At 36.9% G+C, this 22,376-nt stretch overlaps 1 protein-coding gene across 2 annotated transcripts in view; it reads left to right on the plus strand.

Annotated features, from left to right (window-relative positions):
• The first annotated feature begins 910 nt into the window (after positions 1-910).
• Positions 911-22,376, plus strand: part of si:ch211-106h4.4 (MAM and LDL-receptor class A domain-containing protein 1) — a 28,629-nt gene continuing 7,163 nt past the window's right edge. Inside the window, exons 1-34 of one of the 2 annotated variants that reach the window (XM_058746205.1) lie at positions 911-1,331; positions 1,690-1,812; positions 2,316-2,443; positions 2,520-2,754; positions 2,829-3,097; positions 5,721-5,811; positions 5,968-6,108; positions 6,332-6,457; positions 6,950-7,077; positions 7,155-7,323; positions 7,415-7,534; positions 7,620-7,777; positions 8,341-8,436; positions 8,524-8,614; positions 8,695-8,817; positions 8,897-8,999; positions 9,113-9,263; positions 10,083-10,308; positions 10,439-10,565; positions 10,681-10,810; positions 10,907-10,985; positions 11,087-11,251; positions 11,932-12,057; positions 12,168-12,383; positions 12,512-12,631; positions 12,782-12,934; positions 13,401-13,489; positions 13,574-13,747; positions 13,814-14,014; positions 14,185-14,293; positions 21,266-21,388; positions 21,497-21,593; positions 21,760-21,919; positions 22,083-22,197. In XM_058746205.1, coding sequence (XP_058602188.1) covers positions 1,698-1,812; positions 2,316-2,443; positions 2,520-2,754; positions 2,829-3,097; positions 5,721-5,811; positions 5,968-6,108; positions 6,332-6,457; positions 6,950-7,077; positions 7,155-7,323; positions 7,415-7,534; positions 7,620-7,777; positions 8,341-8,436; positions 8,524-8,614; positions 8,695-8,817; positions 8,897-8,999; positions 9,113-9,263; positions 10,083-10,308; positions 10,439-10,565; positions 10,681-10,810; positions 10,907-10,985; positions 11,087-11,251; positions 11,932-12,057; positions 12,168-12,383; positions 12,512-12,631; positions 12,782-12,934; positions 13,401-13,489; positions 13,574-13,747; positions 13,814-14,014; positions 14,185-14,293; positions 21,266-21,388; positions 21,497-21,593; positions 21,760-21,919; positions 22,083-22,197 — 4,654 coding nt within the window. In that variant the 5' untranslated portion in view covers positions 911-1,331; positions 1,690-1,697. Of the gene's footprint in view, positions 1,332-1,449; positions 1,545-1,689; positions 1,813-2,315; positions 2,444-2,519; positions 2,755-2,828; positions 3,098-5,720; positions 5,812-5,967; positions 6,109-6,331; positions 6,458-6,949; positions 7,078-7,154; positions 7,324-7,414; positions 7,535-7,619; positions 7,778-8,340; positions 8,437-8,523; positions 8,615-8,694; positions 8,818-8,896; positions 9,000-9,112; positions 9,264-10,082; positions 10,309-10,438; positions 10,566-10,680; positions 10,811-10,906; positions 10,986-11,086; positions 11,252-11,931; positions 12,058-12,167; positions 12,384-12,511; positions 12,632-12,781; positions 12,935-13,400; positions 13,490-13,573; positions 13,748-13,813; positions 14,015-14,184; positions 14,294-21,265; positions 21,389-21,496; positions 21,594-21,759; positions 21,920-22,082; positions 22,198-22,376 lie in introns of those variants that run through there. The other variant, XM_058746213.1, reaches the window with a different exon arrangement.

Below are 22,376 nucleotides of genomic sequence, written 5' to 3' on the forward strand. Positions count from 1 at the left end.
GGGTCTTTATTGGGTTTGAGAAGGAGTGAAATTGTGGCTGTGTTCATATTATCTAAAAGTTTAGATTTTTCTTTTGATTCATTTATCATTCGGATAAAGAGTGGTGATAAAATGGACCAAAAGTGTTTGTAGAACTCAGCAGGGAATCCATCAGGACCTGGTGCTTTATTGTTCGGCATGAGTTTAAGGGCTTTAAAATAGTCATGTTCTGTTAACGGGGATTCAAGAGTATTTATTTGATGTTTACTAAGTTGAGGTAGGTTGATATTGTTGAGAAATGAATTGATGTCTTCCTGAGTCGGGTCTTTTTCAGAAGAATATAGTTTACTGTAAAAATTTTGAAAAATTTGATTTATTTATTGGTGGACTTCCCTGCTGTGTCTGTAATAACTGCTATTGTAGTTTTTTCCTTATTATGTTTGATTTGATTTGCCAAATATTTACCAGATTTGTTACTGTGATGGAAGTTTTCTTGTCTTAGCCTTTGAATTAGGAATTGGGTATGTTTATTAATTAATTTGTTTAACTGAAATGTATATTTTCTTAATGTATCCTGTGTTTTTTCTGTTGGGTTATTTATATTGGAGTCTTCTAGTTCTTTAGACAAATCACAATACATCATTTCAGGATTCTTTTATGAATAATGAAGTTCAAAATAATAGCATTTATTTGACATAGAATTTTTTAATACGTTATAAATGTCTTCACTGTCACTTTAAATCAGTTGCAAGTGCATTACTGGTGAATACAACTATTAATTTCTTTAAAAAAAAAACAATTACTGACCTCAAACATTTGAACAGTAAACTATTTAAAATTATTGTGAATTACACTGAATTACATAATTTTGCCTGATATACTGTAAGTTTCTGTAACCTCATCCCATCAGTACGGTGGCCGGGAAGTGCAAAACACTTTTACGAAGCCTCGGTGTCGAACGTCACATCACTACCGTTTTGTTGCAAACACATGAGCAGCTTAACACTGTCCGGCTGTCGAGACGTCCTCTGTGTTTCCGTCTGGTTCGCATCCTTTAGAAACTCCAAACACCGACCACACGTACAGCAAAACCGCCTTAAGCTGCTCATGTGTTTGCCACAAAACGGGCAAAACATCCCTCGGCCGCAGTCCATGTTCGGTCACCATAAACTTTATTTACGGCATTTACTCCACAACCACAACACGAATTTACCCGCTCACCAACAACAACACCTTTCACTGCGTCACTTCCGGTGTGTGGTACATTCCCTTTCCGTGAAGAATCTGTCATTGTAAATTTGTTTCGGGACTGGTAGAAGTGTTTTGCGTCTTGTTAATTTGTTTTCTAAAATGTAAATTTGTTTCGTCCTTGGTAAAAGTGTTTTTCCCATGTAATTGTGTTTTATGATATGTAAAAATGTTTTCCAAAATGTAAATTTGTCTCGAGCTTCGTAAAAGTGTTTCACACTTTGTAATGTTGTTTTGCACTTCCCGGCCACCGTACATCTGTAGTTCATAGCATGACTGTTAGACTGTACAAAAAAACTTACTTTATTGGTTTAAAGGTTAGAAGGTTCTAAATGTTCTCTTTTAAAATAATTTATTAGGCATACTATTTGTAAAATATTTACTTTCTGAGAGTATCAATCTCACTTTAAAGTAAACAAATATATATATATATATATATATATATTTTTTTGTTTCATGCAGGTTATTTTATGTACATAGCACAACAACGGTCCTCCAAACCACCTAAAACAGCCAGATTAATCAGTTTTCCACAGCAGGCCAAATGTGTCAGCTTCTGGTATCTAATCTACGGTGGAAGGATTGGTGAGTTAAAATGGAATCTCTCATCATGCTCTTTTATGAAGGAAGTATAGAGTGGGAACTGATTTTATTCCATCAGCAATTGCTTGGATTATGTAAAGTGGATGTTTCATGGGAGAATCTAAGAAATGATGCACAATGATTGAAACATGTACAAGAAAGTATATAGGGTCAAAATTGATTTCATGTTTGTGGTACTTATTAGTCTGTACTAATAAGCTCTAATTTAGTAATGATGGACATTAATACTGACCACAAATTCTTTACACATTTGCACAAATAAAGGTCTGTGCCACCTTTATTTATCAACACATAATCTTCACGAAACAAAATCGGTAATTTGTTGTGTTGGTCAGATATAAAGCTTTTGTTTATGCTCTTTATGTCTACAATTCAAAGCTAGACAACACATATTTCTGTTAAAGCATGTTATTATTTACATGTACATATTTACATGCATTATAATAATTACAGTACAATTATAATAATCCTTGTGACTGTCGAAGGCTCTCTCAAATTCGTCACCAAGCATGCTAATGGAAAACAGACGCTTATATGGATGAGGACAGGAACTCAAGGCAACAAGTGGCATTTTGTGGACCTAAGTTTCGCAGACAGTGAAGAACCAATTCAGGTACCAAATCGCACTCACTATACCTGCTTGGATATATACAGTATGTACGTGTGTTCTCATGCATTGCATCCAATAGTTTATATTTGAGGGCATCCTGGAAGGCACTGATGGCTACATTGCCATAGATGACGTGCAGGTGTCAAGCAGTGTAAATGGGTCCTGTCCAGCTGAGCGAGAATGCACCTTCCAAGGCTCTCTATGTGGCCTGAAGCCTGACCCTACAACTGATTTTGCCTGGATCCGAACCAATGGAGAACTGGCCATTGGCACTCCCAGCCCTGCAGTGGACCATACTTTAGAGACTGATAAAGGTCCAAATATCCACCTTTGTTACAGCATAGTAATAGCAGCAATGTGATAATAATTCATGTTGTTTTATCCATAGGCTTTTACCTGAGTGCAAAGCTGTGGAAGTACCCCAAAGGCAGCAGAGGCAGCATACTGACGGATGTCAATCAACCGACCTCTGAGCATGGAGAGTGTTTGATGTTCTGGTACCACATGAATGGTAAAGATGTGGGTTCTCTTAACATCTATGTCCAGGAGCTACACAGTGCCAGATCTCAAATGCCTGTGTGGAGTGCAAGTGGAGATCAAGGAGAACACTGGAGACACGGCAGAGCAACAATCATAAGTCCTCACAGCCCATATAAGGTGCGAGTAGATGAGTTTATAATGTTATTAAATATTGCACTGTGCTAACAGTATGTTATCATCTGGGACTTACTAATAGCGGCGTTAATGTAAAACAAATGTTTTCCGTTACTGATAGATTTCATTTACAAGCAGGCAGACATGATTCATTTATAATAGGAGTGAAAGTGTGTAACAATCGGGTGGTTACAACATGAAGAGTGTAGTATTGAAATGGTCAAGTGATCTCCAATTGTCAGCCTCCATGTGGCGACCAGCTCCTTGTAAAATGAAACATTTTTGTCAGGCTACTGGTTTAACTTTAAACACTTGCTGTACTTATTTGATTTAAATATTTATTTTGTAAAAAGTGTTTAAGTACTCCTTTTTGTAATTTTACATATTTTGCTAAAATGGGAATTAAAGGCTATCACTGGGAGGTTTTGGCCCATTGCAGTTGGCAGAGCTTTTGATTATGGTTTCTGCTTGCTTTTAACAGCACATTCAATATAAACATGAAAAGTGTCTGTGCACACACTCATACAGCCATCCTGCTAATATCTCTTTTAAAGTAGAGCCACAAGGTCGGCGCCGATAGCCTTGTGGTCAGCGCACCGACATACAGCGCTGTTGCGCAATGGGCGTCCTGTGTTTGAGTCAGGACCTTTCCCGATCCCGCCCCTTTCTCTCTCCCACTTCACTTCCTGTCAATTCTGATCTGTCCTGTCACAATAAAGGCAAAAAGTCTTTAAAATTTTTTTTTTTTAAAAGTAGAGCCATACGCACAGGATATAATATATGAGTATATAATATATACTTCATATTATATATACTAATTATATACTTCATATTATATATTATATAATATATATATATATAAAATATATGAGTATATAATATATGAGAAATACAGTTTCACTGTCAATGCCTGAAAAATATCGTGTGCAAATAGCACACCTTGTTGGCAAAGGCTATTTACACTAACTCAGCCCACTAACGTGAGATTGAGGTAGTCTAGAGTGAAAAAAGACGTTCGTTCAGCATTAGTTTCAGTGGCGTAGATGGAAAGGCGCCTACTTTTTGACGCTGAGTTCGAGCCCGCCTTTTGCCAAACTTTTTTCTCCCTTTTCAAATGTCATATCGCATTGGAAAGGCATTTATTTTCAGTAAAAATGAAGGAAATAAACAAAAAGTTGAAAATAAAGTATCGGGTAGGGTTATGGTAGGTGTAGAGAGGGCTTTATTGTCCCAATAAGGTGGCATCCATTTAATAATTTGAATTAAAAATAGTGCTGTCAAACGATTAATCGCGAATAATCGCACCCAAAATAAAAGTTTTTGTTGACATTATGTGTGTGTACTGTGTATATTTATTATGCATATATAAATACACACACATGCATGTATACATTTCAGAAAAATATGTTATGTTCATATATTAAATATATTTATATATAAAATAAATTATATGAATATAAATATAGACATGTAAATACATGTAAATATTTTCAAAAAATACACTGTCTGTGTGTGTGTGTATTTATATATACATAATAAATATACACAGTACACACACATATATTATGTAAACAAAAACTTTCGAGATTAATCATTTGACAGCACTAACTAAAACTATAATTTACACTCAATACGTTATTATTGCATAATGTTTTATAATTACTACAATACTGAGGTGCAGATAAATGCCACTGTTTGCAATAAGTAGTATAAATAGCAGAAAATCTTGCTATTTTAACATTGTGTAAATAGAATCTATAGCTATTTGCACATAGTGTAAATAGCATATAGTTAGAAAATGCTGCTATTTTCACTTAGTGTAAAAAGAACATCTATTGCTATTTGCACTTAGTGTAAATAGCATCTATCACCATTTACACTTAGTGCAAATAGCCGCTGCAGAAAAATATTAACTGGGAACTGTCACGGTGCACACAGCAGGGAGGAACGAGGAGACGTGGATAACTCAAATAACAGTCTTTAATGAATCCAGGCAAGGAAAGGCAAGGTTGACACCGACAGGAACACTGGGGAGTAACGAGTAGACCAGACAAACACTAACTGAACAGACAGGACTATAAATACACAGGATAATCATAGATAATTAGAAAAACACAGCTGGACAAGAATAACAGACAATCACACTTAACAAGGACAGGAAGCAAACCAAATAAGGAAACAAGAGGCGGGAACACATGACACACACGACAGAGGACTAACAAGAACTTTAAAGATCAAGGTCATACAGTAATTTGGTAGGAAGTACTGGTTGCCCAATAATGTTTATTGGCCAATAAATCTGACCTGCATGTGCAGTGGTGTGTAGGTGGTTATATATTTATACACTTTATTAAACAAGTGATATTTAATATCACTACAGTCTTTTCTTCAGGCCACTTTTTAATTTTCCCAGAATGCATACTGTACTTTTGAATGTCTGTCAATGGAGAAAGATTTGTTTTGCCCACATAAAGGTGTAGTTATATAGCCTCTACCAGCAGGGTCTAAGTGCTAAAGCTAACCAGCCAAACTCTGACCTCTTGAATTCTGCACACAAACAAATGTGTAACTTTCATTCATGCAATCTAGTCATGTCTCAGCCTCTGGTTTTCTGTTTGGATAACAGGTCGTATTTGAAGCAGTGGTTGGAGATGATCAGAAGCATGATATTGCTATTGATGACCTAACTATCCTAAATGACCCTTGCCCACCTCATGGTAAGTTCTCAACTTTCATAATCACAACATTATTACATTGCTTCTGACCTTGAAGCAGTAAAGTAATTTATTAACATCTATTCACCTCACAAAGCACTTGACAACAATGTGACTGTTATACCATCTAAATGAAGCAGTGCACATTATTTTCTTCAGGGTTTTGTGATTTTGAGATGGACACGTGTGGATGGTCGAATACTCGTGTCGATGTCTCCAGTGTTGACTGGAGCTGGACCTCTGGAACCAGTGCCACTTCATTTGCTCCTAAGGTTGACCACACCACCAACACTGCCATGGGTAAATATCAACACTTACTTAATTCTGTATGTATCAGGATAATGCTCCTTTTACGTAATTATTTCACTCAAAGGCACATGTGCAGTACAGGAAAGTAAAAGGTGCCAAAAGGTTGTAATGTTTGGAGTGCCACAATAGTAAACCAGCTGCTCTTATTCAGGTCTAACAGCCCTTTAAGTGGCTGCTACTATGTTCTGACATCCACTGGTTCTCTTCTATCCAGGGCACTACATGGCTTTTGACTCAAGTGCATTAACAGATCAGATTTCTCATCTTCAGAGTGAGGTGATGGAGCCTGAATCTCAAGGTTGTTTGGAGTTCTGGTACCACATGTATATGTGGAGCATAGGTGAGCATCTTTGTAGAGAGCTTTATGTGGCTTTTTAGACTTTGAAATATTAGGGACTTTAATGCTGATGGAATGACAAGTGTTCTGCAAAAAAAAATAAATAAATAAATACAATTATTAAAATAATATTGGCAAAAACAAACAAACAAACACCTCTTTTGCCTTCTTTGGCTACAGCAGTTAACAGTTTACTTCCAGTCGTTGTTGCTGTTCCCAATTATTGGAAGATAGAAATGAGGGTTTTTAGAATAATCTAAAACAGTGTTTCTCAACTAAGCACCCGGGGCCCACTAGGGGTCCTCAGCAAACTCCCAAAGCAGCCACAAGATGACTTAAAAGTATTTCAATTAATGTTAATATATTAGCATAATTCAACCCTAATCCAATGTAAAATGCTAAATAAATAAATAAATCAAACACATACAATCAAGATGCAAACTGAGATCATATACAGTATATCTTCCATTGTATATTTTCTTTTTATTGTTGTAGACAAGCTTAAACTAGCAGTTTATGTAAATGAGTCTGGTTCTCTACGCTGTCTGTGGAATCGAACTGGCAATCAGCAGAATGTGTGGCACCATCTCACTGTAGACTACAAATCATCTGAACGACACCAGGTGAGAGGCTGATACACAAAAACATGTCACAACTTCAGAAACTTGACAGTATTTGACTTAAACTTCACTGTTTGCAGATTGTGTTTGAAGCCGTGAGTCGATTCTTAGACGATGGAGTCATTGCTTTGGATGACATCTATATCAGGAGGAACACACGCTGCTCTGATCTTACCCCAACAACACCTGCACCCACAACCGAGCCCACCTCTCCACCTCCGTCCTCAATAGACTGCAACTTTCAGGAGGGTAAGAGGCGAATCAGCAAAACATGGATGAGTACTATACAAGTCTATTTGTGAGTTTGTGTTTGCTAAATATTGCAGATGTTTGCTTGTAGGACTATGTGACTGGGTCCAGGAGACAGATGATGGATTTGACTGGACCCATCAGATGGGTGGACAGGTGAAAGAACCATTGCTAGGACCTTTATATGACCACACCTTAAAAAACAACAATGGTAAGATTCATTTTTTCACCCTTTAGTGGACAGAGCAAATCAGTCTGTAATTTTTTGTCATACATCTTCATCTTTTCTCTTGCAGGGTTTTATCTTATTGTAAATATGGCTGGAGAACATGAAACCAGTGAGGCAGCTGTTATTTCAGCACCAATGATAATTCAGAGTACTGATGTCTGTATTGGATTCTGGTACTACATGATAGGAGCATCTCTTGGAAACTTAGATCTGCTTGTTGAGACGGTACGTTCAAAATTTAATGTCTCAATGCTGTCATTGCTTATGAATCCTAAACTTATTTGGATGATGGGTAGCTTTTTTTTAAGTTAAACTCAGATTAATATTGCATGAAAATGATATCCTGTGTAGAAATAAGACATACTGAGTATTTTCAATATACTGTAGCTAGGGAAAATGTATGATTGCATAGCAGTATATATATACTGAAAATTCCTTTTTTATAGTAGGTAGTTTTATTTTTTCTTTTAGACACAATATTAATCAATTTTCTTGGCAAAATTGCATAATATACTAAAATGACTTAAAACATTAAAAATAACTATTAGCCAATGTGATATTTTTTTGAAAGAAGACTCTTATGCTCACCGTGGCTGCATTTATTTGATAAAATATTGCAATATTGTGAAATATTATTACAATTTATTTTAATATATTATATGATACTTAATATATTATATTAATATATTATAAATATAAATTATTCCTGTGATGGAAAGCATTTTTTCTGTAAAACAAGCCAAAAAGTTATTTTTGTCATGTAAAATTATGAGTATTGCTGGTTTCAGAAAACAATGGAAAACATCACATGGACAAGAAGAGGCTCCCAGACTTCTGAGTGGCTGAACGCACAAGTTTCCATTAGTACTGCAGATGTTGATCGAGTAAGAGTTGCCTCCTGAAATCTCAATCTAAATCTCAATCCACAATTAAACATATTTACCAACAAGTATAATTATCACCTCATACAGGTGAAGTTCTCAGTGAACAGAGCAGCAGGAGGTAGTGGCTTCATTGCTATCGATGACCTCAGAGTGACTGCAGGAGCCTGTGTGGAGCACAGTGAGTCAAAGCGTCTCATCTAATTATCAGACATTATAAGACAGCCATTAAAGTCCTCCTCTGTGACGTCTCTCCCAAAGACCCTTGTGGATTCGAGTCTCCCTCGCTTTGTGGCTTTGAGTCTGATGTGACTGAGAGCTCTATCTGGCTCCGTATGGATGGCAGCAGTGGCCATCCAGACCATACATACAGAACTAAACTTGGTGAGTAAACAACCGTTTTTGTTGTGAAAGGTTTTTAGTCATGTAATAACTCATGCGATGTATTTATGTCACATAACAGGCCATTCAATGGCTGTGCTTGGAGCCAAACTTGAGAAACCAGAGGTTTCAAATCTTCTGACACCAGAGTATAGCCCATCTACAGAGTCCTGCGTGCAGTTCTGGTAAGCAAATCATTTTGTATCTGTCCATTATGGTACAGATTTGTAGTTAAGCTCTGTCTCAGCCTTAACAATCAGTTACAGAATGTTCAGTGAGATGTTTTGCCTGTTTGTAGGTATTGGCTGTCTGCAGGCTCAGGTGATTCACTTTCAGTACATGTTCTTCTGAATGGGGAACTGGGTACAGCTCTCTGGTCTCTTTCTGGAGCATCTTCTAATAGTTGGGAGGTGGCAGAAGTCACTATGTCATCTCCCTCTGAATTCAGAGTGAGTTTTTTCTTTTTTTTAATATGTATTTGCTTGTAAAATAAAACTTCTGTCATTATTTACTCATCCTCGTATTGTCATCAAACTTGTATGGCTTTGTTTTCTGGGAAAAACACAACACACACACACACACGAAGGAGACATTTTTAAGCCATACGATAGCTTTGAGTGAGAAGGTTTTCAAAATTTAAAGGGATAGTTCCCCCAGAATTGAAAATTCTGTGATCTCTCATTACTCACTCACATCATCCGAAATCCATGTGATTTTTTTAATTCTGTGGAACATAAAAGAAGATATTCTGAAGAATGTTGGTGACCAAACAGTTTTGGTTCCTTTGACTTCCATTGTATGGAAAAAATACAGTGGAAGTCAATAGGAACCCAAACTGTTCCACAGAAGAACGTAAGTCATATGGTTTGGAATTACATGAATTTGAGTAAATCATGATAGAACCTCATTTTGGATGGAGCATCTCTTTAAGTTGCTTTTCACTGATCATTTTGATATCCACCCTAGCCAAGTAGCAATTTGTGAATAAATCATTGAATCAGATTGTTTCAATAAATGAACTGGTCTAAATTATTTGCTTTTCTTCTGTTCTTATTTTTGCTTTAGTTATTTCTGGGTCATAAAGAGACCTTTACCTGATTCGTTCTCTCCTTCCTTTGCTGTTTTCAAAATATTACTTTCAGAGTAACAAACAAAATTGCCTAACACATGCAGTTTCAGCATTTTAATATCCTCACTTCTGGAAAGATGTATACAGTATGGTATATGTTTTTTTCTGCATTTATTCATGATTTTGCATTCACACACAGTTGGCATTCAGAGCAGTGCTCAGTGCAAACTCTGAGTCATTTGTTCTTCTGGATGATGTCTCAGTTCAAACTGGAGCATGTTCCCCAAGAGGAAGTTGTGATTTTGAGTCAGGAAAGTGTACATGGGTGAATGTTGCTAATGGCGTCACAGATGTACGTGACTGGATTCATGCAGACGGTCACTACAGAGGTCCTTTGGTTGATTACACTACTCACACTGCAGATGGTGAGAGTTTACTCCTTTATCTATTATGTTTGTTGATACTGCAAACATTTTTCACAAGTCAAATGATATATTAGGACAGCTGATTTGACACAACACATGATGATCATTGTTTTTCCTGTTGCTCTTTCAGGCAAGTTTCTTTTGAGCCCATCTCAGAGGAACACGCAAGGCCAAAAAAGTAGTTCTGTGCTGATATCAGAAAAGATCCAGCCAACCAGTGACTCTTGTTTTGAGTTCTGGTACCATATGAATGGAAGGTGTGCTCTTGCTTTTTTCGCATCATTTTGCTTCTGCTAAAGACACCCTCTCTTCCACTGTTGGACTGTCAGGTGTGATTAATGCAGTTTTTATGGTGCACTTTTCTATTGGCAGTGACCCTGGCATCCTTAGAGTGCTATTAGATTCAGGTGCAACAGAGCAAGAACTGTTGTTTGAAACACAGATCACTGGGAGCAACTGGAAAAATGTCTCTGTCACTATAGCTGAGACCAAACCCTTTCAGGTGTGAAATACCCATCTATTATTTGGAAAGCTTTTACCATTATATTATATCAATTTGTAATCATGCCATGTAACATTTGTAAACCTTGAATATCAGATTCATATAGAAGCTCAAACGGGCAGTGAAGGCTACATCGCTGTGGATGACATTAGACTGACAAATGGGCCATGTAAAGGTAAACAGCTCAGTGTGTTCTACTCACTGAAAAAAAGAATAGTTTTGTATTATTAAAGCATTATTTGAGGAATGGTAATGTTTTTATTGATTTACATTCAGACATCAGTGTGGAAAGTGGAGTGTTTGTTGGCTGTGACTTCGAGACAGGCACCTGTGAATGGAAAGATATCAGTGTTGGGCAGTTCATTTGGGAAAGGGACCAGAATGGTACAACCACCACCAACACCGGACCATCAGTGGACCACACTACTGGCACAGAGTTAGGTAAAATCTTTCAGACGGCAACTATCCCAGAATAAATCTATTACTTTTTTCATGTACCATTCAAAAATGTTGGTGTAGGTGAGTTTTTTTTATATGTATATTTAAAAAAAAAAAGTCTCTTATGTCCACCAAGGCTGCATTTATTTGATCAAAAAAATACAGTAAAAACAGTAATGTTATGAAATAATATTAGAATTCAAAGTAACTGTTTTCTATTGAAATATATTTAAAAAAATATATATTTCCTTTGATGTCAAAGTAGATTTTTCTGTATCATTACTCCAGTCTTCAGTGTCACATGATCCTTTTGGAATCATTCTAATATGCTGATTTGGTGCTCAAAAAACATTTATTATTATTATTATCAAAGTTGAAAACAGTTTTTCCGCTTGATATTTTTCTGGAAACCATCATACATTTTTTTCCAGGTTCTCAAACTTTTTTTATGTATATATCATCAACAACAAAAAAAAAAATTGTAGTAAATTTTTGTATTGTTAATTGTAAATGCAAATTACATTTTGGTTCTAAATAGCAATGAATCAAGACATTAATGAGTCAATAATATTGAATCATGACAACAACAAACTGAACTGGAATAAATTAAATTACAATGAAAACCCTTATTATTACAGCTGTTATCTGTGTCATATAAATAAAAAAACATGTACTTGTTTTAGGCTGGTACATGACAGTAGAAGCCAGTCGTGGTGAGCAGAACAGCTATGCTGCTCTACAGAGTCCTGCCATGAAAGAGGCCAGCAATGAGTGTCTATTTGAATTCTACTACCACATGTTTGGAGAGGGTAAGACTAGATGTCTTTAAGCTTAACATATTGAGACTTTACAGTATTTCTGGTAATACTAAAATATTTATTCTGTAGTTCATTTATCTGCATTATCTCGTCTTTGCCAGGCATTGGGGAACTGAAAGTGTTCCTCCAGGAGGGCCCAAGGAGGACGCCCTTGTGGTGGATGTCTGGTAATCATGGAGATGAGTGGCATCGGGCAGAGTTAAGTGTGGGTCGCACACATCAAGTTTTCGCTCTCCTCTTCGAGGCTACCAGAACCTACAGTGAGCTCGGGGACATTGCTATAGATGACATCTCCTTCTTCAACTGCACTCTGCCAGGCAGGTTACAAACACATCAACTTATTCTGACTGATAAATCAGATTTAAAGCAGTCAGATAACTGTAACCTTAACCATGGCATGTAATGGCTCAAGACATTAGTCAATCGTTCATTATTTCTTCTTCAGGGCCTCAAGAATCTTGTCAAGAGGAAATGTTTACATGTTCGAACAAGGTGTGTGTGGAGCTGAACAGAGTGTGTGACTACAGCGATGACTGCGGTGATGGCACGGATGAAGAGCTCTGTGGTATGACTGTGGGTTATTCATGGGTTAGGATAAAATATAATGTTCTGTCAGGGTCTCTTAATTTTTTGAACTGTGAAGGCACTTTTGAAGTCCACGGGACAGTTACATAGTATGAGGAACTGTACTGTATCTTGGTTTTTGTCGGTCTAGATGTAAAGGGTTTTACCCATCGCTGCAGTTTTGAGCATGGCATGTGCTCGTGGGAAAAGAGTGACTTGAAAGCTGGCTGGATTTTGCAGAAAGGAGAACAGGCTTGGCCTAAACATGGACCACCAAGAGATCACACCCTCAATACAGCAGCAGGTACACTAATACCTCCTCAAAATTAAGCACATACACTACTTTTCAAAAGTTCGTGGTCAGTAACATTTTTTTGGAAGAAATTAATCATTTTATTCAGCAAGGGCACATTAATTTAAATTGATCTAAAGTGGCAATGAAGAGATTTATAATGTTATCAATCCTGAAAAAATCACAAAAATTAATCAGCATAACTGTTTCCACATTGATAATAATAAGAAATGTTTCTTGAGCACCAAAGCAGCATATTAGAATGATTTCTGAAGGATCATGTGACACTGAAGACTGGAGCAATGGCCAAACCTAGTGTAAATTATCACTTATAAGTCACTTCTAAAAGTGACAAAAGATACCCATAGAGAATATAAACATTGTAATTTTTTTATTGTTTTATAGCTATATATAAAATGGTTCATGTACCACTGATATTATTGTCCTCTTATAATGAAATGGCTATGGCATGTTCCAGGTCATTACATTACTCCAGCATATGATCTGGGTGAGATCCAGACTGCAGAGATCACTTCCAGAACCCTGCTGCCCAGCACTGATTGCACCGTGAGTCACTGTGCAGTCATGTATCAATCAAATAATGAAGCGCACAGCCTCTTTCATATGCACTGATGCACCTTGTTCTTGCAGGTGAGGTTCTACCACTATTCTCATAGTGAAAACAGCACATCTGCCAGGCTAATCGTCATACTGAGGACACTACGTAATGGAGATGATGACCGTATACTTTGGGACAAGACTGTGACACAGAGCTTCCTCTGGCACAGAGCGGAAGTCACCTTTTCTACCTCAGTTAAGAGCAAGGTAAGAGATTAAATTGGCTACTGTAATCATGCAAAATAAATAAATCTGACACAACTTTATTTTCAGATTGTTTTCCAGTATGTGGAAATGGGTGAGCCTCATGTGCCACAGACAGCAGTGGATGATCTTTCCTTCTCTGTGACGTGTGCTCATGATCCTGACAACAGTGAGCTGCCAGTCACACCTGAACCGACGATGACACCAGCTACAACAACAACACCAATGACTGATGCTCCTCCAGCTTCACCAACAGTCAACCCTTGTAAGGTTAGGACATTTCAGCTGTAACTCTACTGTATATTGTATACAATGACTTGTGTACAAATATGAAGTGTAAATATGTGCCATAGTCTTATTTTTGCTGCTTCTTTAATTCTTGATAAAAGCATTGTGAAATCTGTATCGTTTTGCTAATACACTTGGTTTGTCAAATTCAGGAGAACGAGTTTCACTGCTGGCGATCAGATGGTGTAACATGCATTGCAGCTGGTGCTCAGTGTAATTATGCCCTAGACTGCCCTCTAGGGGAAGATGAAGAAGCATGCGGTGAGTTATTCATTCATTCATTCATTTGTTCATTCAGTCATTTATAGGAAGAAATAATAAATAAATGAATTAATATAATTGTCAAAATAAATTAAAAAATTTCTAAAGATCACATAGAACTTGAAAATAAAAAAAAAAAAATATATATATATATATATATATGTGTATATATATTAGTGCTGTCAATCGATTAAAAAAATAATCGCGTTAATCACAGTCATGGACTGTGATTAATCATGATTAATCGCAAATTTAAAATACTAGGATTTACCTGTAAATGTGTTGAAAAAGAAATGCATGACAAACTAGTTTAAGGAAACAGAACCTTTCACACTTCTGCAGGTATGAGACATAATCCTTATTATTGTTTTATCATTATTCTTTTGTTTTTATTCAGCCATAAATCAAACTTTAAACTGGCGATAAAATGTTTACCAAGCCACATCGCTTCAATCCCAGTATACATTTACCCAACTATTATCAAAAGTATTTCTAAATAAATACAACAAAACATTTCTTGCGACCTTACGTGAAGTATTATGATAAAATGCATTATGAAGAAGAATTGGACCTTTTCTGCAGCTGCATTAGAGCTAACATGCTTCATAAGACAATTTATAAGATTAATAGTACACTTTTTCTCAGAATTCACTTCAAACCACCATCGAGTGTTTGTAATAACTTCCTTTTGCAATCACATGTGGAATTTGGTCGTTTACTGTTGTTAAAATATGCTATTTATAGCCTTTTATATCGCTGCACAAATTAGCATTTCAGATGAACACATTCTCAAGAAAATCACATACAGACCATATCTATCGTAATCGTGTTTATTATCTTATATAATCTATAGTGGCTGTTGTCATGTTTATTTCTGCTGTGTAAAAGCCTTAACATGTGCTCTGCTGAAACTCACGTTGTTTGTGATGTTAACCGCCTCTCCGTTCTTAAAGGGATAGTTCACCCAAAAATGAAAATTCTGTCATCATTTACTCACCCTCAAGCAGTTCCAAACCTGTATGCATGTCTTTGATCTGCTGAACACAAAGGAAGATATTCTGAAGAATATGGGAAACAGAGCATTTCTGGGACACCATTGACTTCCATAGTATTTTTTTTTTTCCTACTATGGAAGTCAATGGTGCCCCAGAACTGCCTGGTTACAAACTTTCTTCAAAAATACAGTGGGGCAAAAAAGTATTTAGTCAGCCACCAATTGTGCAAGTTCTCCCACTTAAAAAGATGAGAGAGGCCTGTAATTTTCATCATAGGTATACCTCAACTATGAGAGACAAAATGCGAAAAAAAAAAAATCCAGAAAATCACATTGTAGGATTTTTAAAGAATTTATTTGCAAATTATGGTGGAAAATAAGTATTTGGTCAGTAACAAAATTTCATCTCGATACTTTGTTATATACCCTTTGCTGGCAATGACAGAGGTCAAACGTTTTCTGTAAGTCTTCACACACTGTTGCTGGCCCATTCCTCCATGCAGATCTCCTCTAGAGCAGTAATGTTTTGGGGCTGTCGCTGGGCAACACGGACTTTCAACTCCCTCCAAAGATTTTCGACGGGGTTGAGATCTGGAGACTGGCTAGGCCACTCCAGGACCTTGAAATGCTTCTTACGAAGCCACTCCTTCGCTGTTCGGGCGGTGTGTTTGGGATCATTGTCATGCTGAAAGACCCAGCCACGTTTCATCTTCAATGCCCTTGCTGATGGAAGGAGGTTTTCACTCAAAATCTCACGATACATGGCCCCATTCATTCTTTCGTTTACACGGATCAGTCGTCCTGGTCCCTTTGCAGAAAAACAGCCCCAAAGCATGATGTTTCCACCCCCATGCTTCACAGTAGGTATGGTGTTCTTTGGATGCAACTCAGCATTCTTTCTCCTCCAAACACAAAAAGTTATATTTTGGTTTCATCTGACCATATGACATTCTCCCAATCCTCTTCTGGATCATCCAAATGCTCTCTAGCAAACTTCAGACGGGCCGGACATGTACTGGCTTAAGCAGGGGACACGCCTGGCACTGCAGGATTTGAGGCCTTTGTTACTTTGGTCCCAGCTCTCTGCAGGTCATTCACTAGGTCCCCCCGTGTGGTTCTGGGATTTTTGCTCACAGTTCTTGTGATCATTTTGACCCCACGGGGTGAGATCTTGCGTGGAGCCCCAGATTGAGGGAGATTATCAGTGGTCTTGTATGTCTTCCATTTTCTAATAATTGCTCCCACTGTTGATTTCTTCACACCAAGCTGCTTACCTATTGCAGATTCAGTCTTCCCAGCCTGGTGCAGGTCTACAATTTTGTTTCTGGTGTCTTTTGACAGCTCTTTGGTCTTGGCCATGGTGGAGTTTGGAGTTGGACTGTTTGAGGTTGTGGACAGGTGTCTTTTATACTGATAACGAGTTCAAACAGATGCCATTAATACAGGTAACGAGTGGAGGACAGAGGAGCCTCTTAAAGAAGAAGTTACAGGTCTGTGAGAGCCAGAAATCTTGCTTGTTTGTAGGTGACCAAATACTTATTTTACAGAGGAATTTACCAATTAATTCTTTAAAAATCCTACAATGTGATTTTCTGGATTTTTTTTCTCATTTTGTCTCTCATCGTTAAGGGTATACCTATGATGAAAATTACAGGCCTCTCTCATCTTTTTAAGTGGGAGAACTTGCACAATTGGTGGCTGACTAAATACTTTTTTGCCCCACTGTATCTTCCTTTGTGTTCAGCAGAACAAAGAAATTCATACAGGTTTGGAACTACTTGAGGGTGAGTAAATGATGATGGAATTTTCATTTTTTGGGTGAACTATCCCTTTAAGTTGCCAGGGATACATTCCAAGTATAATACACATTAGTAAAAGGATCTATTTTAATTTTTATTTGTCTATATACACTTTGGGCGGCCGCGGTACATTATAAAAGTAGCCCAAAAAACCGCAACCCGCCACGGCTCTGTAATTTTTCCCGCCACTGTATTTTCAAACTAAACTATTTGTGCCGCTATCGTTACCCTGGCAACACTGGTTCGCTGTACCTTCATCACACAATGATAGATAACCTTCCGCGCTGCGATGACGGGAAGAAGTTGGGGTCAAACCTTATCAAACGATTAATCTGCGTTGAAAAAATATTAACGTGTTAAAAAAATTTGATTAATCGCATGTGTTAACGCGTTAACGTTGACACCCCTAATATATGTAAGGGATAATCAACGGCTAGCTGTGCATTAAACGATTTGAATGCATGACGTGGAGGCGAAGAACCACCCGAAGCGCAGCGGAGGGTGGTTGCCTCCGCGAAGTGCATTCAAATCGTTTAATGCACAGCTAGCCATTGATTATCCCGTTTATGCCATGGTCATTTGCCAGCATTCACATATTAAAGATGTTAATAATATTTGACCGGAACGATAAAAATGACGGTTATTTTCGTCTGTATTACTATTTAACTGTAACTGTATGTTACTATGGTTACCAATGTTTATAGGAAGCGCATTAATATAGAACGTGATTAAACTGACCTGGAACTACCTGTTGTGCAGTTAAACAAATTTAATCAGCACCTGCCAGCCAATCAGAATCGAGTATTCAGACAGACCATGGCATAAATATATATATATATATATATATATATATATATATATATATATATAGATGATTATCATATTATATTATTGTTATCTTATATTAATGTAATCATTATTAAATATTATATTATTTTTAAAAGTATGTACTAGTGCTGTCAAAAGATTAATCGCATCCAAAATAAGTTTTTGTTTACATAATATATGTGTACTGTGTAGATTTATTAATATAAACACACACATGCATGTATATATTTAAGAAAAATCTATTACGTTTATATATTAAATATATTTATATGATATAAATTATATGAATATAAATATATACATGTAAATACACGTAAATATTTTCAAAATATATGCTGTATTTGTGTGTGTTTATATATACACATGTGCATCTCAATAAATTAGAATGTCGTGGAAAAGTTCATTTATTTCAGTAATTCAACTCAAATTGTGAAGCTCGTGTATTAAATAAATTCAGTGCACACAGACTGAAGTAGTTTAAGTCTTTGGTTCTTTTAATTGTGATGATTTAGGCTCACATTTAACAAAAACCCACCAATTCACTATCTCAATAAATTAGAATACTTCATAAGACCAATAAAAAAACATTTTTAGTGAATTGTTGGCCTTCTGGAAAGTATGTTCATTTAATGTATATGTACTCAATACTTGGTAGGGGCTCCTTTTGCTTTAATTACTGCCTCAATTCGGCGTGGCATGGAGGTGATCAGTTTGTGGCACTGCTGAGGTGGTATGTGTCAAGCTCTTTCTTTTCATGCACAATTTTCCCCGCTTGAAAGGGAGAGACATCAACGGAGGCCTTAACTGGATTCCACTCTTCTTTTTATTGGTTCAATTTTCAATTAACACTTAGTTATTCATTCATTCATTCATTTGTTCATTCAGTCATTTATAGGAAGAAGAAATAATAAATAAATGAATTAATATAATTGTCAAAATAAATTACAAAATTTCTAAAGATCACATAGAACTTGAAAATAATATATATATATATATATGTATATATATATGTATATATATTAGTGCTGTCAATCGATTAAAAAAATAATCGCGTTAATCACAGTCATGGACTGATTAATCATGATTAATCGCAAATTTAAAATACTAGGATTTACCTGTAAATGTGTTGAAAAAGAAATGCATGACAAACTAGTTTAAGGAAACAGAACCTTTCACACTTCTGCAGGTATGAGACATAATCCTTATTATTGTTTTATCTATTGTCTTCTTTTTATTGGTTCAATTTTTGAAAAAAACTGACATAAGTTGTAGCAGAAAGGTGAAAAACCTTTAAAGAGAAACAAAAGGTACAACATATGTAAATGAATTGCAAATAAACTCGTTAAACAACCACTGTTGTCATTCTGATTCTTTGTATCTATTTTTAGCATACAGCATTGTTCAATTTTATTATTATTTATTATTTAGTACTCTTGTCAAAGTGTAATTTGCAGCATAGTACTTACAATTAACCTGAACATTTAAGTTTCATAGCATATTTATGAACTCAGGTTAATTATTTTATTTTAACGAACGGCTTATTCGCACATGAACTTCAGAAATAAACAATGTTCTATCGTCGCTCTACCAGCGATCAAACACTATCAAAGATAAGCGAATCAATACACTCTTAACTTAATAACACTGATATTTTCCACACTTAACTATATTAGTTATCATTTGAATTTGAAATAGTTAAGCGATGAACAGATAAACACAAAAGCTGCGGATCTCTCCGTACCGAACACAAACACATTTGCTGCGTCACGAACTGTCTCGGCATCTGCTGCTACATCAGCCACATCCTTTGGTTTACCGAATCAAAATTAGTTCTCACCGGCTGTCACTCCGGGATATGATGATGGTTTGGATGTTTGTGCACTTTCCTTGCGTCCAGCTTTAGGTTTCAGCAGAGAAGTCGCGTCCGTCTCATCTCACGCAACAGCAGACTCCTTTTCTTCCTTTATTTCCGCCCCTCACTCCGATTGGCTGATGAATTATTATTATTATTATTTATTTATTTATTTTTCCATTTATCTCAGTTTGACTTGACAGTATGGAAGCCCAGGTTTCTTTGACAGTGGCCTTCAGCTCATCTGCATTGTTGGGTCTGGGGTCTCTCATCTTCTTCTTGACAAGGTCAGGTCAGGCCAGTTTGCTGGCCAATCAAGCACACCAACACCATGGTCATTGAACCAGCTTTTGGTACCTTTGGCAGTGTGGGCAGGCCAAGTCCTGCTGGAAAATGAAATCAGCATCTCCATAAAGCTTGTCAGCAGAAGGAAGCATGAAGTGCTCTAAAATTTCCTGGTAGATGGCTGCGTTGACTGTGGACATCAGAAAACACAGTGGACCAACACCAGCAGATGACATGGCAGCCCAAATCATCACTGACTGTGGAAACTTCACACTGGACTTCAAGCAACATGGATTCTGTGCCTCTCCACTCTTCCTTCAGACTCTGGGACCTTGATTTCCAAATGAAATGCAAAATTTACTTTCATCTGAAAATGGGACTTTGGACCACTGGGCAACAGTCCAGTTCTTTTTCTCCACATCCCAGTTAAGATGCTTCTGACGTTGTCTCTGGTTCAGAAGTGGCTTGGTAGCCCTTTTCCTGAAGACGTCTGAGCGTGGTGACTCTTGATGCACTGACTCCAGCTTCAGTTCTCTCCTTGTGAAGCTCTCACAAGTGTTTGAATCGGCTTTGCTTGACTGTATTCTCAATCTTGCGGTCATACCTGTTGCTTGTGCACCTTTTCCTAACCAAATTCTTCTTTCCAGTCAACTTTGCATTTAATATGCTTTGATACAGCACTCTGTAAACAGCCACACCTTTCTGTAATGACCCTCTGTGACTTACCCTCTTTATGGAGGGCGTCAGTGTTCGTCTTCTGGACCATTGCCAAGTCAGCAGTCTTCTCCATTATTGTGGTTTCAAAGAACAAGAGATACCCGGAATTTATACTGTAGGGATGGTCATTTATTGAAACTCCAATGTAAATATTCTAATATTTTGAGATACTGATTTTTGACTTTCATGAACTGTAAACTCTAATCCTCAAAATTAAAATAATTTTTTTTTTAAATGTTTTACTTTACATGTAATGAATCTAAAATATATGAAAGTTTCACCTTTTGAAATGTTACAAGAAAAAATGAACTTTTTCACGACATTCTAATTTATTGAGATGCACCTGTACATAATAAATATACACAATACACACGCATATATTATGTAAACAAAAACTTTTATTTTGGGTGCAATTAATTACGATTAATCGTTTGACAGCACAAGAATGTATACTATTTATTATTAGTAGTAGTATGATTGTTGTTGTATTTCTGTAGGTCCATGCAATTTTGAGAATGGACAGTGTCAATGGAGTGATATAAGTGTAGGTCCTAACAAATGGCAATGGGTGAAGGCCTCAAACAACACAGACCTGCCCACTGACCACACCACTGGAACAGGTGCTATATAAATATATATATATATAACAATGCTAGATCAATCCATGAACAGTTCATATAAATATAAATACAATTCATCTTCTCTTTTTACCCTTTACTTCTACTCAGGGCACTACATGCAGACATATATCATGGATCCATCTAAGAATGAGGCTGTGTTTCAGAGCCCATCCCTGCCTATCAGCTCTGCATACTGTCAACTTCTGTGAGTTCATTCATAATGATGATGTGCAAAACTAGTGACAAGACCGCTTTTAATAAAAAGTCAAGTAAAATATTCTTGTGAAACAAACAAATACTTCCATTACACAACACTGAATCATGTTCCTTGAAGCCAAATTGTCCTCTCTTGTTGATCTCTTGCACACTAGGTTTCACTTCCACATGGATGCAGGAAGTGCAGGCAATCTCAGCGTGATCCTGCAGAAGGGAGAGGAGGACAGGAAGCTGCTCTGGTCACGACCCAGCAGCACTTCAACTCAGTGGGTCCCAGAACTCTTACCACTGGGCAAACAAGAACAGCCTTACAGGGTATGCCAATGTCAATGTGTGTGGAATGCAAAGCACCTTCTGTACACATGCAATCATGAGTCTGATCTTTACAAATTAATCCTTGAGGATCCCTGCCTCATACACTTATTCAGGCAAGTTTTCTGCACGAATATAAATGTATTTGTCCTGTGTATCATTTAAGATCATTTTCAGCAGCCAGACCTCACTCAGACAGGATGATTCTATGTCTACAACTCGGGTCATGGCCCTGGATGATATCTCCTTCCACAACTGTGAGAAAGACTACCAACCTCCAGGTGGGGACGCTGCTGAGATGAACCAGATAGATTTGAGCTGTATAATGATGTTGCTTCTTTTATATGACACAAAGTTATCGTGTTTTACCTTGCCATGACATTAGTCTTGAAATGAATAGCGAAATATTGTGACTACTTCTGTACAGAAGTGTTTTAAAGTTTCAGGTAATAATTGTAAT

This window comes from Onychostoma macrolepis, chromosome 02 (assembly GCF_012432095.1).
Source record: "Onychostoma macrolepis isolate SWU-2019 chromosome 02, ASM1243209v1, whole genome shotgun sequence".
NCBI classification, from domain to species: Eukaryota; Metazoa; Chordata; class Actinopteri; order Cypriniformes; family Cyprinidae; genus Onychostoma; species Onychostoma macrolepis.